This window comes from Gracilinanus agilis, chromosome 2 (genome assembly GCF_016433145.1).
Source record: "Gracilinanus agilis isolate LMUSP501 chromosome 2, AgileGrace, whole genome shotgun sequence".
Classification (NCBI taxonomy): domain Eukaryota; kingdom Metazoa; phylum Chordata; class Mammalia; order Didelphimorphia; family Didelphidae; genus Gracilinanus; species Gracilinanus agilis.
The window spans coordinates 537,592,488-537,612,418 of NC_058131.1; the positions used below are offsets into that span (position 1 = coordinate 537,592,488).

Genomic DNA, 19,931 nt, shown 5'->3' on the forward strand with positions numbered 1-19,931 from the left:
TATATATATATATATATATATATATATATATATACACACAATCAAATATATAATGGCAAGTCAAAATATTATGAGTTCCAACAGGACTTCATTTTATTTATTGGACAGATATTTGTTAATTTTAGCAAATTATCTGTTTTAGTTTTGTGATTAAGGAGTCATAGGATTTAGAGCTAAAAAGAACCTTAGAGATAGTCTATCCCATTCCCCATATTTTGTGAATAAGGAAACTGAGAAATAGAAGGGTTAAGCTAAGACTTGAATATAGGCACTCTGAACAAAACCAGTTCTTTTACTTATGGTGTTCAATTATATCAATGTTTTATTTTCTGTTTATTCTTCTATCATTCTTATTAGAGAAACTGAAATTATTACCTCTCTTTTATCTTCTAACATTGAATTAGAGATATCAAAACTATTTCAATCAGCCTTTCCAAAATTATCTACTTCAATTTGGAAAATAGATCTCAGAACTCTCAAATCCCAGTCTTTTACTTTTTTGTCCCTTCTCCAACTATTAGATTATTTTCCCATGTTATTTTCCTTAAAATTAACATGCTTATAAATGAAAGCCAATGGATCTTTTTCTATACTCTTGCATGGCCAATTTTTGCATCTGGCAAATATGACAACTAGAATAAGAATTTAAACTGGCTCATATCGCAGTATATTAGAGCTAGAAAGGATCTTAGAAGGTCACAGGGTCAACACGCTTATTTACTAGATGAAAGAAAAGTAAAGTGACTAAAAAAGTTTGATAGTCAAGAAGTTGAGAGTAGAAAGAAACACACATTTAATAAGCACCTAATATGTGCCAAGAATTATGCTAAGCACTTTGCAGAAATGATCTCATTTGACCTACACAACAGCCCTAAGAGGCAGGTGATAAAGATGAAGAAACAGAGGGAGACAGATTAAGTGACTTGCCCAGAGTCACACAGTTAGTTATGTGTCTAAGGCAGGCAACTCAAGTCCTCCTGAATCCAGGCCTAGAGCTTTATTCAATATACTACCTGCTTATTCTAAGTATCCTGATTCTTAGTACTATATCTTTATCATCATGCCTCCCTAAATTTTTTTTCATTTTTATATAGAAATTTGAAAATGGGGAAACCATTTGATTATCCCTTTGAGAAGCTCATTGTCAGAGTTAGAAGTGAACTTGAAATCTAGGGCAGGGGTTTTTAACCTGGGGTATGAGAATTTGTTTCTTTAATATTTTGATATTAAACTGTTTGATAACTATTATTTCAATGTAACTGTTTCCTTTGACATCCTATGTATTTTTAAACTTTTAAAAGTTCTGTCTATACGTTTTATTAGATTGCCAAAAGTGCCAATGATACACACAAACCAAAAAAAAGTTAAGATATTATGATACAATTCCTTCATTTGAGAGAAAAAGAAACCAAGGCAGAATCACAGAGTAATACCTAGAAGATCTGGAAGAACAACCATTACTTCTCATTCTAAATCCAGATTCTTTCCACTCGCCACACTCTGCAATTCAGGGCCCCAAACTCAGAGTTCAGTCCCTTCAGTCCTGTCATTTACAACTACAAAAGTTTAAAAGCTATACATTAGAACAATGTTTGGCACATAGTAGGGTTGGGTTTTTTTTAATCCTTAAGTCTTAGAATCAATATCGTGTATTGGTTCTAAGCTAGAAGAGCAATAAGGTAATAATGTGGTTTAAAGGACTTGCCTAGGGTCCCATAATGTTTGAGACCCAATTTGAACCCAGGACCTCCCATCTCCAGGCCTGGCTCTAAATCCACTGAACCACTACCTGTCCAATATAGAAAGTTCTTAATAAATGTTTGTTGAATGAATGGAATTCAGTCTGTGCTATTCATTTTCTGTGGCATATAACCAATATAGTTCTTTTTCAAATCAGAGACTGACTTGTTACAGAGATATAACCAAATGACACAGGAATCATAAACCTGGGACTGAAAGTTTAAGAACTGAAAGCACATGGCTAGGTTGCTTTTCATACCTAAGTTTTTGTTTTGTACTACAATGGTCACTATAATACTCAAATAGAAAGTAGTACGATAATTAGCATTCCTCAGGTCCCACTAACTATGGCTTGCAGTTCCCCTCCTAACAGTCACCCAGAAAAAGATTCTTAGAAGAAAGGACAACCACCTCCATTCATCCCTAATGTAGGAATACAACTCTACATACGCTTCTGGAATCAGCTGAGCCGTCCCCTGACCTTGACTTTGACCTTTCAAACACAGCTCTTAGTGACTCCTTCTCATGCCTCATCTTTCGCTTGATGGCTTCTAATTCAGAAGTATCAGCTGTGGACCCTTTTTTGGGGGGTCGCATAAATAAGGCTTTAAAAGCCTCCAGGGCAGTCTCTGGGGGCTTAGGCTTAACTTCTTCATTGTGAGATGGGACTTCTTCAGTCTTGCACTGACTTTCTTGGTCAGTATCACTACCCATCTCTTCTTCCTTGGCCTGCTCACAGACTTCTCCTTTCTGTTCAGTTTTGGGCATATCAATGTTTAACAGCTGAGAGATCTGCTCCAAGAGAGTGGGAGTGGCTTTCAGGTCAGGTGTTTTCTCCCCACTCTTCCTAGAGAGTGTCCCTGGTAGGACTCTGGATTTTTGGACAGGCTGTGTCAGTTTAAGTAAAGCCAGGTCACTATCCTTTGGCTTAATTTCAGTGATTGTCTCTTCTCCCTCAGTGGTGGCCCCCTTCTTGAGTACACGGAGCCCACTAAAGAAGGCTGGAAGCTGGAAAGATTTCTCCCCTGACGCTTCTTTTTTGGGAGTGGCATTTTCAGGGTTTCCAGGAAATGTGCTCTTCTCTGCAGGGGAATCTTCTCCAGGATGGTCCTGTCTGGGGTCCGGTCCCACGGATAGGCCAGCCCCATCTTGCTCCAAATCATTCATTAGCTCAGATGGCAGCAATGGGCAAACTTCTATTCTGAGCTCCATTTCATTCATCTCATTTAAGGTTTCATTTCTTCTAGATTCCCCAGGTGTTTCTTTTGGGCCCACAGATTGCCCAGATGAAACAGAACTGTCTGGTATTGTACTACCAATATTTTTACCCTCTTTCTCTTCCAGGCCTTCACCCTCAGATTCTGAATCACTTGTGGTACGAACAAGGGTCCCATGAACGAGAATATCATCATCTCTGCTTGAACTTAGAGGTGAAGATGGATGTGGCTCTTTACTGAGAAGAAACCCCCCATCTTGCTCTTTCTTAGGACATCCTTCCTTCTCTGGTGCAAGCTCCCCAATTGTATTATCTTTACAGTTCAGGAGAACAGGTGGAAATTGAGCCTTGGCCTCCTGATCTTTGTTATTGCTCTCCACCTGCAGCAGAGGCTCAGGGCCCAAATTTCGGAAGGCTTTGAGCACAGCATCCTCTTCTGCTGGCTTAGTGGATTCCAATTTAGTAGCAAATCCAAAAAAAGACTTCATGGAAAACTTACTCAGGATAGACTGGGTTATTTCAATCCCATCTTCTGTTGAATGTTCAGGTGCAGGGCCATCGCTGCCATTCGGAGAACCTGCCCCGTCTTCCATGTCTCCCAAAACATTCGAACACGTTGTTCCTGAAGCAGGTTACTGCCGGTCCTCCCACTTAGCTCATTTTATCCATCTGCTCTGAGTTTGGAAGAGAGAACTCAACAAGGGCTGGCTCTCCAGGTGACACAGTTAACAAACTTGGTCTCTCCTCTAGTCAGTGTATCCTTCTTCCTGTTTTCCCAGTTATGAGGTGACTGGGTTAACTTTAAAATACCTGTCAAATGTTACAGCCCAAAGCAGCCAAGAGCCTTCGCTTCTTACTACACACAACCCGAGGAGGCTTCTCCTCCGCCACTTCCGTATTTATTCCCGGCACAAAAGACTTTTTGTAGGAGAGAAAGTCAGCTTGCACTCTGTAATCTCAGCCCAAGAACTTCACTGAGGAGCTCCGCCCCAATTCCTGCCGGTCTCCTAGTTATAGTCAACTTCCTCCTTGTTGAGAAAGTTGAGGCTCCCTGAACACGCTGGGCTGGTCAGCCTGCTCTGTGACAGGGTCTGTCTGGCTCTCTGGGAGGAGTAGCCCAAGAGAGTTTCAAATGAGATTCAGCAGAAAACTTCTGAAAAAGTGCTCGCATATCATCTTTTCAGTTTTGATTACAATCGGAGGGCCGGGCCAAGCAGGCAAAAATATCACCACCCCAGAGGGACCATTCACAAAACCCGAACCAAAGAGGGAGAGAAACAAAGTCGCGAAATGTCCAGACTCCCCAAGGTTTCTTGAAGGATAAAATTACTGTCCTTGAAGCCGCATTTTTTTTTGCCCACTCAAAATTTGTGCTTTCTTCCGTTTCCCCACAGGTTTCATCTGGAATGCAGATTTCAGCTGCCAGGGCCAGTGAAGGAGAAAACCAACACGACTGGTTTCAGATTACTGGTGTTTTAGCTGTGCCTGTGTTCTTCAAACAGGTACTTAGGAGCCACATTCACCACGCCCAGTGTCTGAAAGCTACACCAGTAGCAGAGTAAACCGCCAGCCCTAGATACACCTTGAATGTGTAACATTCTAACTGCTTCCTCACAGCAACCGAGACTTCTCAGTTTCCCAAGGAAAATCCTGGCCGCAGTGGGGCAACCCCCCTATTCACACCACCGCCCAGCTTCCCTTAGGATAATACGGGGAGGCACTGAATAAAAGTTCAAGTTACCTCCTGCAAAATGCAACCAGTCATTAGGCAAACTGATAGGAAACTGTTGCCAGGGGGACAAATTTCCTCAAAGTCCAGTAGTTTTACAAGGCTCACACCAGCCTCGGTGGGCAGAGCCAAGTCACCAAATAAATACGTAAGCTCAAACTCATTACTACCACACCTCTGACTTACTGAGACAGGCTACTAGCTCTGTTGCCTAGCTTCTGAGCTGTCTCCTCGGATTGTTTTTTGACACGCTCTCTAAAGCCAAGTCAAACAACAGATCTATACAGAGTACCTACTATGTGCAAGCGCTATGTTGCTAAGCACTCTAAGGGCTTACCAGACTAGCTCAGTAGTTATCAGTTACAAATATGTCCAGTTTGCTTTGAGCAAAAACGACAAGATGAGTAAATCCAAGGGGCAAAGATGTAAAAACAAGTTCTTCAAACAGAGGCTAGACCCAGAGTCTCATACTAAACCTTTTATGTGCTTAGAATGGAAAGGGATGTGGGGATAAACCCTGGTCTTTTCAGTTCTGTTCTCTACTCACGGGCAACAGTTTGTAGTTTCTGAATTTTGAGACTAGGATATACCACACAAAAGAGCTGGTTTTCACATCTGTGCAATGGACACTGTGTTTGATGATCTACCTCAGTTTGTGCAATGATCTCCCTTAGTCAGCTTCCAGGAAGCGAAAATAATAGATAAAATTGAAGCACTTGATCCACATGCAATTCTTTATATACACACATATATTTTAATATATATTATATAATATGTATAATAAATATATATGTATATTTAAAGGTGTGAATACATACTGAACCATTCACTTATTAAATACAAGGCACTCAGATAATTACTGGTAATAGCATTTAAGTGTGTGTGTATATACATATATATGTATATATATATTCTAGACAGTACACCCAAGATGTCAACAATTTTCATGTGTATATGTAGGTTGTAAGAGGCAAATATATGTGCGTGTATATATACACTGAGTTGTGTAAATATAGGAAAAAGGTTTAATTTTTTTTCACTGACTCTTACAAAAAACTGTCCTTTATCAAAGACATTTCCTGTTCCTCTTTTCACCAACAAAGAGTATCTTTCCACCAAGGATGGCAGGTTATTGACTAGGCTGGACAAGCAGCAAGATGCTAAAGGAAATTTCAGACATGACATTGGGGTTCCAAAATAGGCTTGCTTCTTGTCCAGCTGACTTATTTATTAAGGATCATTACAAAGCACCAACTTTTCTTACCCTCCCCCCAAAAAGGAAGAAGGAATTAGCAAACTAAATTCTCTTCAAAAATCAGATACAAGATCTTTAGAGACATTTGGGGTAGATGTGGGATGGGATAGATCCGTTCTGTCTTATATGAGGGGCTAAGTGAGAAAATCTAGGCTATAATCATAGCTGTAGAGCAAGGATTCTTAAATGAGGGTCTGTGAACTGTGTGTGTGTCTAAATATCTACATATAGGTATATTTTGATAACAATATTTCAACATAATTGGTTTCCTATGTAATCTGATACAATTTATTTTATGCAATGAATAGCATTATGTGAGAAGGGGTACATAGTATTCACCATTCTGCCCAAGGTATATATAACAAAAAAATTTTTTTTTAACTCTTCCTTAAGAAGTAAAAGGGATTTCTCTAAAAGACCATCTAGAATAATCCTCTTACTTTAAAGATGAAGACTAAGAAAATTCAGTTGACTTGATTAAGGGCACACAAGTAGTTAGGATTTGAATGAAGAGCTTCTAACTTCAGAGTCAACCCTCATTCCAATGTGCCACATTGCCTTTCTACTAAAAACTAATTATATTTTGGTTTCTTGGGAAAGACACTGTGGGACCCAAGATGCTAAGGGCAGTAGAAAACACATGGGTCCTTAAGAACTATATATAGTGGAATGATAGATCTTCTCATGTCATCATGGTGTCCATGGGTACTGTCATTTAATTAAGGAGAATCATAGTTTCATAGAACTGAGAAATGAAAGAAGCCTCAAGAGAGAGATCATCTGGTCTAACTAGGCAAGGTAGGTGTTTTTATTCCCATTTTATAAATGAAGAACTGAGGTCTAGAGAGGTTAAGTAACTAGCCTTAGGTCAGACAGCCAACATGTGACAGAGTGACAGATGGAGTCTAGGTTTCCTGTCTCCTTGTGGAATACTTTTCACACTATACTATCCTGCTTCTAAGTTTTCAAGGACATGAAATCTCCCTCCAAGTGCCAATAGCTATCTCTTAACCATCAGACCAGGTTGCTTAATGTCATTATGGTGCATTTTGCTACAAAAATGGAAAAGCAGATTTAGAATTTAAATGAATACTTAGTAAATTTTGCTTATTATATTTGACACTATGCTAGGTGTATTTGGAGATACAAATACAAAAAGCAGCATCCTAGAGAGTCTAAGAGCCACATTTTACAAATGAAGAAACTGAGTCCCAGAGATGTTATGACCTACTGAAGGTTATCCAGTTAATAACAAGGCAAAGACTAGAACACAGATTTCTTAACTCCCACAGTCAATCCAAAAAAACTGAAGAAAAGAATAGTATTTCTTTTTCTTTGATAAAAATTTAAAGAGAAATTTAACAACTTCCCTTAAAAAACAAGGAGAGATCCCTTAATATTGACTTTGATTAAATAGGTCAAAGAATTCTAGCATAGTAGAAGATCATCAAGTTTTTGAGATTTTTTCTTCCCTTTCTTTCATGAAGTGATGACAGTTGATATATTCATACAAAAGATTCATACATTCCCAGAGGCTCTAGGGTAAATGACTGGTGTTGGGCCTAAAAAAGAGAATGAACATCTAATCATGTGGATAAGTATAAGTCATCAACTAACGAATACTAACTAAGCACCAACAACCTCTAAAGAAATTGTTTAAGCCTTATAATGATGCTTATAGTCAAGATGATGTTCTGAAATATAACTGCATTTCCTCCCTTAGCTACTCTAGTCTCAAGACACACTACATTTACACTTGGTGGTCTTGACATATGTGCAGTGGATCTCATAATAATTTACTTTAGGCATTTATAATAAGGTACATATGATAAATAATTTTGAAACATTTGACCTACATGAAGGTCTTTAAAAACATATTTTAATAACAACCTTTACCCAGATACTTAGGATCTGAGACACATCCCCCTACCCTGAATTAGGTGACCAGGGAGTTCTTCCTTTTCCCTCCAGCCTACTATAATCCCAGTTTCACTCAGATTGAAGCTGTCATTTAATATTCTTCATCTCAATGAAGAAAGCTATCAAATAAGAAAAAGGTTTGCCTTTCTATCAGATAAGTAGATATTTTGTCTCATCGAGATGATGAACATAACAAGAGATAAAGTCTTCTCTATCACTTGTCACTGGGAAACAAGAATTAGGAACTAGCTTCTCACTTCTCTGTGACATGTGATTTTAGAGCTTAAGTGGACCTCTGAGGTCAACTAATCTAGCCCTTTAGTATAGAACTGAGGAAACCAAGCTCCAAAATATCTACTAACTAGAACAATATCACATAATTATTGGCAGAGATAGAAGAAAAACCTATTTCTGACTTTGTCAGGTGGTTTTTCTACTATACCAGAAGATCTCTAGCCTCATCTGACAAATAAATATGACTTTACAAATAGTTTTCCATAGGCATTAGGCCACTGAAATTCTATGCAAACTCCAAAATGAACTTTGTTCATTTTATTCTGCATTCCCTTTTATTGCTCTCCTGATTTTTACTAGTTACTGATTACTCATCTAAAAGGATATCCTTATAGCAAGGAATTCCCATAAATGCAAACTCCAGAAGAGAAGTGGGGAAAAGGAGGCAAATTAGATTAAATTTCTCCTAGGCATGGTGTATGATTCCTATGTTTTAGCTCCTATTTCTGATACACCTCAGTGGTCAATTTTCTCAAGGGAATCAGTAGCTGATGGTGCAATCGACTATTACTAGAACCAGATACCTTGGACAATGGGTAGAATTAGAGTCTGGGTAAATAATACTAAAAAGTAGAAATGTGAAGGATTTCAGCAAAAGGGCAATCATTGACTTGGAACTATCTGAGATGAGAATGTGTGAGTTAAGAGTAAGAGACTAGGACGTAATAAAGAAACAATAGGATTAGGGTGTAAGGGAAAGGTGAAGGTCACTTTCTGTTGTTTGTTTTTACTTAAGAAATGCTGTGAATTTTATCAAATTACCCAAAAGACTATATGGAAAATTGCACATGTAGTTGGACTTGAGAAAACTAAAACAGAAATTTAGCATTCCAGAATTGGAAGGGACCTTAGTGGCCTTTATATCTCTACCCTCTAACCCTGCAGATGAAAAAAAAAAGTAAGGTCCAAAGAAATATACTGATTTTTCCTAGATCTCAAGCCAGGTAATTGAGAAATATGACTTGAGTTCATATATTCTGACTCCCAGTACATTTCTCTTTCCCATAAAACACTGCCTCCATATTTCTTTCATTAATTTAGTGAGTGACTTTATATCTCACCTTCTTCTTCATCTGATGTTCCCTTATCTGGGAAAAAGATGGATAGTACCTCCCACTTGCCTAACTCACAAGCACTTTATGTGATGAAAATTAAGAAATTCAGGAAGACTCTTTGAACTCCTGGAAAGGCATAAGAAATAACTTTGCAGTATTTTCCTTACCTTCATAATGTTCTAGCACCATCTACCATTTAAGTACTGATGAATGTTTTACTAAAAGTACTCCCAATGAGTCCAACCTATCTAAAACCAACAATTGAGCTTAGCCAATCTGCACAAATCAGGTACACCTGAACATTGCAAGAAATACAGGTTGTTGCAATTAAGGCTTTTTAACCTTTTAGAGGCTTTAAGGCCCAAAGTTTCTGAGAGAGTGTGGCCTCATGGCCAAAAGGCTTATCAGAGTCAGAAAATGTTGGAGAACAAGAAAGCAAAGGACCTAAGAGTGAAATGTGTAGACCCTGGAGCTGACTCAAAAGTCTGAAAGGTGAGGAGGCAAATTACATTAAGTTCTAATAGTTGTTAAAATCATTATAATTTCTTTTTAACATAATGAAGGGCTATGATCAGTGGAAGAAGTGTTTGAACACGCATTTATCACAGTATTATTGCCTTATGGATACTGGAAAAGTACAGCCTGGCTAAAGGGTCATTACTGGAGTTATCTGTGACTATCTTATTTCCCACATCTCAACTGCCCTTTTGATTCTCCATCCCACATTCAGGACTTATGATCTTCTTCCCAGACTATATACTGCACAATCATCTAAACTAGTCTTCCTGAGACTGGTATTTCATTTCTCAAATGTCCTTCAGAGTTTCATTAGACTGATCTCCTTAAAGCTCTGCCTTCATCATTTCAAAAGACCTGGTATAAGGAAAAGAGCCCTGGACATGGACTCGAAAGACCTAATTTCAAATTCTGGCTCTAGTCTTCTACTCTAGTTCAATAATCTGTTTCCTCATCTGTAAGAAGAATAAAGAAGTATTCCAATCTTCATTTGATACACAAATAATAATGATAACAACAACCATATTAGCTAACATTTATTGTAGCGCTTTTTGTGCCAGTCACATTGCTAAGCCCTTTACAATTATTACTGCATGTGATCTTCTCATGAGCCCTGGAAAGTAGATGTTATTACCATACTTTTACTATGTATACTTCATAAGGTTGTGTTGAGAGGATCAAAAAAGATAATTTATAAATGGGTCTGTGGGGTCAGATGTGTGATTTCATCAACACACATCAAGTGGAAAAAAGGCCCTTGACAATGCAGATCAGCAAAATTGCTATGCATCTTTTAGGTTTAAAGAGTTTGCCTAACGGCCCTGGCAAGTTAAATAACTTCACCGCAAAGTCACAACCAATATTTGTCAAAGGCAGGACTTGAACATAGGTCTTTCTGACTCAAAGGTCTACTTCTAATTAAGGCATACTGCTTTGTAAACTTTAAGATGATTTCTCTATGTTAATGATAATGAAACTATAATAGTTACTACTTGTGATTTTTAAAAATCTTTTTTTAGGAAGTATCAGAATATTTATCCCAGGAAAGATTGTTCAATAAGCATCTTTTCCTAAAGTTTTTGTGCACTCATAATTTTATTCCATTTATTAAAATCAGACCTGCAATAGAAAATATTGTTCTACTCGGAGATCTGTGGTATTCAATCCTAAATAGTTCGTGTAATGATTTTCTTGAGACAGGCTACATACAAAGTTTCTTGGGCTTCAATATTCAGATGGAAAAGATGATGCTGTGAATGCATGGAGAAGGAACCAAAAGACCTGAAGATCTTGGTGAAAGATTTTGCCAACACATTCAAAATGTGACCTAACTTTAAATGTTGTTGATGTCTGTTCTTTGTTTTTGAAGAAGACCAATGATATCATGGAGTGAAATCTTGACTTGCGCATAAATTGGATTTAAATAAATGAAGCAGAGTTGCACAGAGTCATTAACCTCATTCTCTCTTCCAGAGTCCTTGAAGTCCAGTGGCAAGGCAAAACACAGGACTTCTGGTATGGCCTTGGATACAGTGGATAAACTTGCTATCTTCAATGCCTAACCAAGCTTGAAGCCTTCCAACGCAACTTTTTCAGGCCACCTGAATGGTCACTGGGACAAATTGTTCTCATCTGCCTATTCTACCAGGGGAAGACTTCACATGCTTCTGTAGACACCCCTCTAATTCACCAAAGGTTTGTGCCTGACTTAGCCCATATGCTGAGATGGTTTACTGTGGCTTGGTGTGGCCACTGGATATGCTATGGCTTCTTGGGGTCACAGGTAATAATTGGGTGCCAGTTAGATATGAAAGGTAGTTGAGCAGCCCTAAAAAGAGATTGGTCTTTTTAGCTCACACAGAAGTGCTAGTTTTCCTTGAACACCCGTACATCTGACTTTACATACAGCCGATATGAAGAATGCATGATCCTCCAATACTAATTTTCTGTCTTTCATTTGAATATTTCCCCAAATGGAAAGTGCATCCTTACCATATGTTTGGCTTCAAGAGTGAAATTTCTGCCAAGAGCAACTATGTTTCTAATTTCCTTAACCTAATAGCAACATGGAGTTTTTAGAGGTATACTAGAAATTTGCAGGCCTCTTTTTTTCTAATTTTATGGAGATTAAAGCCAAGTAGGGTGAGATTATAGGGAGGAGCCAGTAATTTAAATTTTTTTTAAATTCTGAATTTAATGAAAACAAAGAAGGAACAGTTTCATGTACAGAACAGAAAAAGATTATATGTGAAACCATGAATCTTAATTATGTACAGATTGCGTTTTTTAAAAAGGTTATAAAAATTTAACATGTTATTTTCAAAGCTGTGTTCCCCTGCGAACTTCCTTCTGTTCCCTTCTTTGCATTTTTAAAAGATGCTTTAATGACTTTTAATTTCTTTTATTTTTTTTGAGGTAGTAGTACTACCTTCCCTCCCTTTCTCTGACACATCCCCTCAAATAAAAAGGGAAAACCTTAATGTTTGTAGCAACATCATTAAGCAAAACAAACTCATATTTTCCATTTTCAAAACTATATACTCACTTCTGTACTTTGAACCCATCACCCATCTTTTAGGACTCCTCTGGAGTCAAGGATGGTCATTTCGTCGTTTAGAATTCTTAAGTGTTTGCAAGTTGGCTCTCTACTTTGTTTTTACTGTATAAATTATACTCCATCTGCTTACTTTGCCCTGCTTCAGTTTATGAAAACGTTTCCTAGTGTCTCTAGACCTGGAAAAGCCAATAACGATAAGAATGACAGAACCGAGGTAGAGAGCTAAGGTCTCCATTGTAAGATATTAAATTTCACTACTCATCATGGATTCATTGCTCATCTTGACTTTTCTGTCCCTTACTTTTGCCACTCCCGGACTCCTTGTAATGCATGAGTTATGTAAGCAGCCTTCTTTCTATATTTCATATTCCTTTCTTGGAATTAAAAAGCCGTTACTCTCAAGCTCATATCTCACTTGAAGATATCTCATCCTCTTTAAGAAAAAACATAAAGAGGTGCTAAAAGGATTTTATGGATTATTCTGAAGCCCCTTTATTGATGTTTGCCCTATTACTATGACTAACCTGCTTTCGAGATGTCAGTTTTTGAAGTGAAATGAATGATGTGTAGGCTACCTTGGGTAGCCTGGTCTCAAGGGAGTAAAACCATTGCTTATTTTTATCTAAAAAATATTTGTTCTAGATCTATGGAGAAGGAAAGAATTTAAGACCAAGCAAGAGATAGAGAACATTACTAGATGTAAAATGAATAATTTTCATTATACTAAGTTTAAAAAGGTTTTGTACAGACAAACCAATGCATCCAAAATTAGAATGGAAGCAACAAACAGGAGGAGGGGGTTATAACAAATTTCTCTGATAAGGGACATCTGGGTGGCTCAGTGGATTGAGAGCCAGGCCAGAGACAGGAGGTCCTGGGTTCAAATATGACCTCAGATACTTCCTAAATATGTGTCCCTGGGCAAGTCACTTAAGCCACACTGCCTAGCCCCTACCACTCTTCTGTCTTAGAACCAATACACAATATTATTGGTTCTAAAGTGGAAGGAAAGGGTTTAAAAATTTTCTCAGATAAATGTATAATTTCTCAAATATATAAAGAACTAAGTCAAATTTATAAGAAATCAAGTCATTCCCCAACTGAAAGATGGTCAAGGAATATGAATAGGTGGTTTTCAGAGAAAGAAATCAAAGCTATCAATAACCATATGAAAAAATTTTCTAAATCCCTCCTGATTAGAGAAATGCAAATTTAAACGACTCTGAGGTACCACCTTACACCTAGCAGATTGGTCAATATGACAGTAAAGAAAAATAATAAATGTTGAAGATGGTGTGGCAAAATTGTGACACTAATGCATTGCTGGTGGAGTTGTAAATTGATCCTACCATTCTGGAAGGCAATTTGGAATTATGCTCAAAGTGTTTTAAAAGAATGCATGACTTTTGATCTAGCAATACTACAACTAGGTCTGTATCTTAAAGATATAAAAAATGGAGGTGGGCCTATTTGTACAAAAATATTTATAGCTGAGCTTTTTGTGGTGGCAAAAAATTGGAAACTGAGGGGATATTCCTCAATTGGGGAATGATTGAACAAATTATGGTATATGATGGTGATAGAATACTATTGTGCTATAAGGAATGATGAACCGAATGCTTTCTTTAAGAACTGGAAAGACCTACATGAACTGATGTAGAGGGAAACAAGCAGAACCAGAATATTGTACATAGTAAGTGAAACATTGTGGGACAATCAAATGAAATAGACTTTGCTACTAACAGCAATACAAAGATCCAGGACAATTCTGAGGGACTTATGAAAAGAATACTATTGTGAAGATGGGATTGACTCTCCCCTTGCCTACTTTTAAATTTAATCAACAAAAAGTATAAATATCCCTACTTAACACTAAGTAGAAGAGGTCCACAAGCCACTTACTAAAGTGGGCAACAACTTCAGAAACAATTGACCACCCCCTGAGCAGAGCTAAACAAATTTAAAGACTGCAATTGGTCCTAGTAAAGTGGAGTAAGGGACAAGAAGTGACATTTTAAAAAGACTATAAAGGATGATGAACTTCCTGTCCAAGAGGTCTTCTTCCTGAATTTTCAGGTTGAAGGATCTTGGACTGGGACTGTGGCTTAGAGCTACGACTTGGACCTGGGACTCTGGATCTTGGACTGATCCTAGTAAGAATGCTCCTGGATCTTCTCCTTTGGAGCTTCGACCATGGTGAGTGAGAAGCTGACTCTCTTTTCCTGGCTTCTGGAGAGATTAGTTTCAGAGAGACCTCCCCTTCTTAGAGGAGGCTCTGTGGGTGGAACCCTTGCTTAATTTACCACCTGGCCCTCTGGTTGGGGTTAACAAACCCTGAGGGGTCGAACAGGCACCAGAGCAAATATTTAGTGTGGTAGGATAGACATCTCCTCTATCCTCTTTTTCATTTCTCTACTTTCACTCTCTCCACCTTTTTTGTAAATAAAACTAACTAAAAGACATTTTGGCTTGAGCTATGATATTTTTAAATTGGTGATCACAGTATTATCTTTAAATTCTTATGTATTTAATCCAACCATAAAATTTAATTCCTTATACAATCCACATCTAGAGAAAGGACTGTTGGAGTAGAAATGCAGAAGAAAACATATGATCTATTGCTTTTTTATTTGGGTATATGATTTGGGGGGTTGTTTTTAAAAATTATTACAAAAAATGAATACTATGGAAATAGATTTTGAGTGATAATACATGTAAAACACATGACCTGCTTGACAAATATGGGAGTGGGGAGGGAGGCAACATGAATCATGTAACCTTGGAAAACTTATGTGTAAATTTGTTACTGGAATAAAATTAAGAAAAAATTTTAAGAAGTGAAGCTTGAAATGGAAAAAAAGTATTTAGTCTCACTATTTTGAACTTAAACCCCAAATAAAGCAAGCATTTCTATACACACACCATAACAAAAGAAGAGGTTATACATGCAACTACTGGTCACATATACAGTTTGCTTTTCTTTTAAATACATAATAAATTCAATAGATAACTTTTAAAGCTATCCTACTTGTTTACTTCCGGCTCTCCTTCATTTTTCTTGTGGGCATTATGATTCCAGTTTTCTTTTATCTGTCTTATCCTTATTTATCCTTTTCCTCCTTCCCCAATTCCTAATTTGTTATTTATTGAAACAGATTATGAATTTATATTCTGCTGTGATTACTGAACTAATGAGAATTATACACACTCCTTGGTGATGGGAGGTATTTATTTTATGGGGTTTGTACCCTAAGGGTGAAGAGAGGAGAGGTGGGTTTGAAATCAACTAAACTTCCTTCAGTAGTTGTTTGCAAATTGGTTAATATAGCCATAAGTGAGGTACAATTTAGAAATGACTATTTATAATTTTCGCAAACTAGGCATCTAGATGAGTTAGTGGATAGAGTAGTGGGCCTAGAGTCAAGAGGACCTGTGTTCAAATCTGGTCTTAGATGTGTGACCCTGGGCAAGTCACTTAGCCTCTGTTTCCCTTAATTCCCTGGGGAAGGAAATGGCAAACTACTCCAGCACCTTTGCCAAGGAGTGGGACATGGCTGCACAACAACAAAATTCCCAAGAAGAAGTGAACATGAGCTCTAACTTCATTAAGCAAATTCATTCAATGAACTTTTATTGAGCATCTATGAAGTACTTAGCTTATTGTGAATATGGTGAGTGATGAAGTATAAAGTTATCACCAAGAAAAAAGTGTAAATCTTGCAATACTTAAGTTAAAATCACAACTCTCCCATGAGTGATGATACCAAAAATGCTAGCTGTTTACTTCTCTTGAGCGTTTTGGTTCTCCTATTCTTCCTCCATTTCATATATATATATATATACATACACACACATATATACACATATATACATATAAATATATATTTTTATACTTATATACATATATATATTTATTCTCATATAATCTCAGATGTGAAAAGGACCTTTGAAATCATATCCAACCTCAATGTGTTAAAATTCATTCTTTCTTGCTCTCTCCCTCCTTTCCTTTTCCCCTTTCCCACCTCTTCTTTCTCTCTCCTATGTATCTATGCATATGTGTATATGTGTATATACAGTAAGATTAAAAATTAAGACCCAAATACTCCAAGCAATATTTTTATAAGTTAATAATAATAATAAGCAAAAGAAAGAAATAGCCTTAGTAAAGAAAAAACCCTTCCAGATGGCATACTGGGGAGAGAGCCCAAAGCTACTAGAGCAGAGAGCCCCTGAGNTACATATATATATATTTATTCTCATATAATCTCAGATGTGAAAAGGACCTTTGAAATCATATCCAACCTCAATGTGTTAAAATTCATTCTTTCTTGCTCTCTCCCTCCTTTCCTTTTCCCCTTTCCCACCTCTTCTTTCTCTCTCCTATGTATCTATGCATATGTGTATATGTGTATATACAGTAAGATTAAAAATTAAGACCCAAATACTCCAAGCAATATTTTTATAAGTTAATAATAATAATAAGCAAAAGAAAGAAATAGCCTTAGTAAAGAAAAAACCCTTCCAGATGGCATACTGGGGAGAGAGCCCAAAGCTACTAGAGCAGAGAGCCCCTGAGGGCAGGATTTCCAGCAAATTTATTTCTCAAATGTAAGGATGCAAAGTGAGGATGCACTTAAAATGGATGCTGCGTAATCTAGTTCAGGTGTGTCAAATTTTCTATTTGCAATATATATACATATATATATATACACACACATACATACACACACACTCTTACCAAGTATATATATGTATATATGCATCTCTTTCTATCTATATATACTCTAACCAAGTGATCTTTATTAGAACACTTATTTAGTGAACTCACAACTTCATAAAATAAATAGCCTTTCTAGTTTAGGACAACCCAGATTGTGGGAAGATAAGCATATATATATATATATATATATTTTTTTTTTCTTTGAACTTTCTGTCTTTTGTCCTGTTCTATCCTATGGAGGTACAAAGAATAAGTCTAGTTCTCTTCCCGTGACAGACCTTTAAATGTTTAAAGATAGCTATTTTGTTTGTTCTCAAGTAATTTCTTTTTCAAGGTTCAGTCATCATCCCCAGTTCTTTCAAACAATACTTATTTGGGATATGAATTTGAGTCCCCTCACCACTTTGGTCTCTTTAGTTTGTCAAGTGGTCCCCAGAACTCAACACAATATTTTAGGTATATTCTGAACAATAAAATGAATGCCTTTCTTATTCTGTATTCTATGCTTTTACCATTGCAGCCAAGATCTTGGCTTTTTTAATGATTACCTCACATTGTTGTTTCAGTTTGAACCTGGAGCCAACCAAAACCTTTATGTCTTCTTTTCATATGAATTACTGCTAAAATATATCTTTTTCCCATCTTGCTGATGTTTTCAGCCTGAGTGCAAGACCTCTATGTGTCATTAAATAGAATCAAACCATTAGTTTGTTAATCTCTTTTTAAAATCTGGATTCATTATCTCATCAGTACATTAGCTATCATTCTCAGCTTCATATGATCCACAGATTTGATAGCTTGCCTCCCCAGTCTTATTAAGATTTTGCACAAGACAGTGCCAAGGCTATATCTTTTAGATTCTCTCCCTTCAAAGACCTTGTGTTTGTGCTATTATTCTTCTATAACATTAATTTATGAACTTAATTTAAGGACTTAAAATAAGTGATTCTGCATGTTTGGCAAGATGGATCCTCTTCCCCCATGCTTTCATCTGATCATCTTAGCCATTATTAGAACCTCGGTTCAGCTTGGCCTCCAGTTTATGATTTAACTCAATAACGTTTTTAAAATCAACTACCTTTAAACATTTTAAACCAAAATAAACTTGGAAAGCAGTGGTAAGAGTAAATAAGTAGCAGCCAGTTTTTTTTTTAATCTTCATGTTCCAAATGCATCACTCATGAAGGTGTTTGTACACTTAGAAATGACTAAGGTTTTGTCACCTGCATGAGCTACCACTAAAATGGTAGTTTTTCATCATTTTTTCCCAACCATTTACACATTCAGTGCATTGGCATCCTGCTTGAAAATTAGTTCTCAAAACCCCACAAGTGAAATTGATGGAGCATTAAGTTCAGTCTTTTTTGAACTTACCAGATCCCCTGTGTAAAAGTAAGTAGGCTTGGTTTGGAAAGGAATACATTTTAATTGCCCATATGGTGAATTTCAATGACAAATGAATGAGGAAAAGGCATGTCTAATTTACAAAAAAGACCCAGGAAGGTTAACAGACTTCCCAAGGGTCACATTTTAGATCAGGAACAGAGTTAAAAATAGAACATGATGGGTAATTCTATATCATAGGATCATAGATCTAGAGAGAGAAGGGACCTTAGAAGTCATTTCGTTCAACCCCTTCAATTTTATAGATGAGAAAACTGAGAGGCAGATAAGTTATAATGTGCTTACTGTCACACAAGTTGTAAATGAAATAATCAAGATTAAACTTGGCTCCTGTGACTCCAAGATCAATACCTTTTCCATTGTAATACACTGCTTTCCTAGATTAGCACTTGGCACAGTGCCTAACACATATTTGTTGCTTAATAAATATTTGCTGGCTGATTAAAAATGCTACTATTGTGTTCCTTTTTCTCCTTAGAACTGTATCTTATTTACTTCGAATGTTCAAGCCATGGGGATTAAAAATGGCTTTTCCTATCTGCTATGGCCATCTTAAAAGAAATGCTGTAAAAAAAGATATAAATAAGAAAAAAATACAATTTGGGAAGCTATCATTCACAGAGTATTAAAGTATACTCACAAATATTGGAAAAGACAAATGAGACAACATAGTGAAAGGGATAAAATGCTGGCCTGAGATTCTGAAAGATCTGAATTCAAACCCTGCCTTAAATCTTTACTTCCTATCTGACTGTAATTTTTCTATTTTCCTTATCTGTAAAATGAAGGATTAAATTTAGTAACTTGTAAGGTTCCATCCAACTCTAAATCTATGATCCTCTGAATTACATATTCATTAAAGAGGAATAAATGAGTCAGAAACTAGTATTTTAAATAACTGATCACTAATATATATCTTGCAGTTTTTATTTGACCCTCATTATATTCAGTAATCTCCATTTCAAATTCTCTCCAGCTACTCAACCAATAGATGTCACTATTGCCCTCTAAGACTTCAGTCCATCATTCAGGTTGTGAAACTAGTTTGAAAAATAGGAAGTGACTAATGTTTAGCAAAGACTGTGTTGGATCCTAAAGAGCTATTTCCAACCTGCAGGCTAATTTCAAACTTGAACCTAATTGAGAGAGGTCTGTTGCTTCTCAAGGAGAGAAGATAATTATTAATTTGTGGTTCCCACAGGAGAATTCAAAGCCACACCCAGAGTGGATTTTGAAGTGTGAGATTCTCCTTGGCTTATAGTTGATCAAGAAAATCTTCAGGCCTGAGAATAAGGGCATAATCTAAGGGAGTCTCACCAATGGGTCCAAAGTCTGAAAGTAATTTGATCAAGCCTAAAAAGATCTGGCAACAAGTAGATACAAATGTTAATGAACATTGACCTTAGGCAGGACTGTCAGCAATATGTTAATTTAACTACAGATAGATACAAATTCCCATCACTGGTGGGAGACTGGAGGCTGATACCCTATTATAAAAAGAAAAATACTATATGCACAAAAA

General features: G+C 36.8%; 1 protein-coding gene across 2 annotated transcripts in view; it reads right to left on the bottom strand.

The window, feature by feature from the left end:
* Nucleotides 1-19,931, bottom strand: part of FMN1 (formin 1) — a 537,406-nt gene that overhangs the window by 361,521 nt on the left and 155,954 nt on the right. The window contains exon 1 of one of the 2 annotated variants that reach the window (XM_044665143.1): nt 2,191-3,600. The exons of the other annotated variant lie outside the window; for it this stretch is intronic. Within the exon in view, the coding sequence (XP_044521078.1) occupies nt 2,191-3,549 (1,359 nt within the window). The 5' untranslated portion in view covers nt 3,550-3,600. Of the gene's footprint in view, nt 1-2,190; nt 3,601-19,931 lie in introns of those variants that run through there. 2 annotated transcript variants of the gene reach the window in all.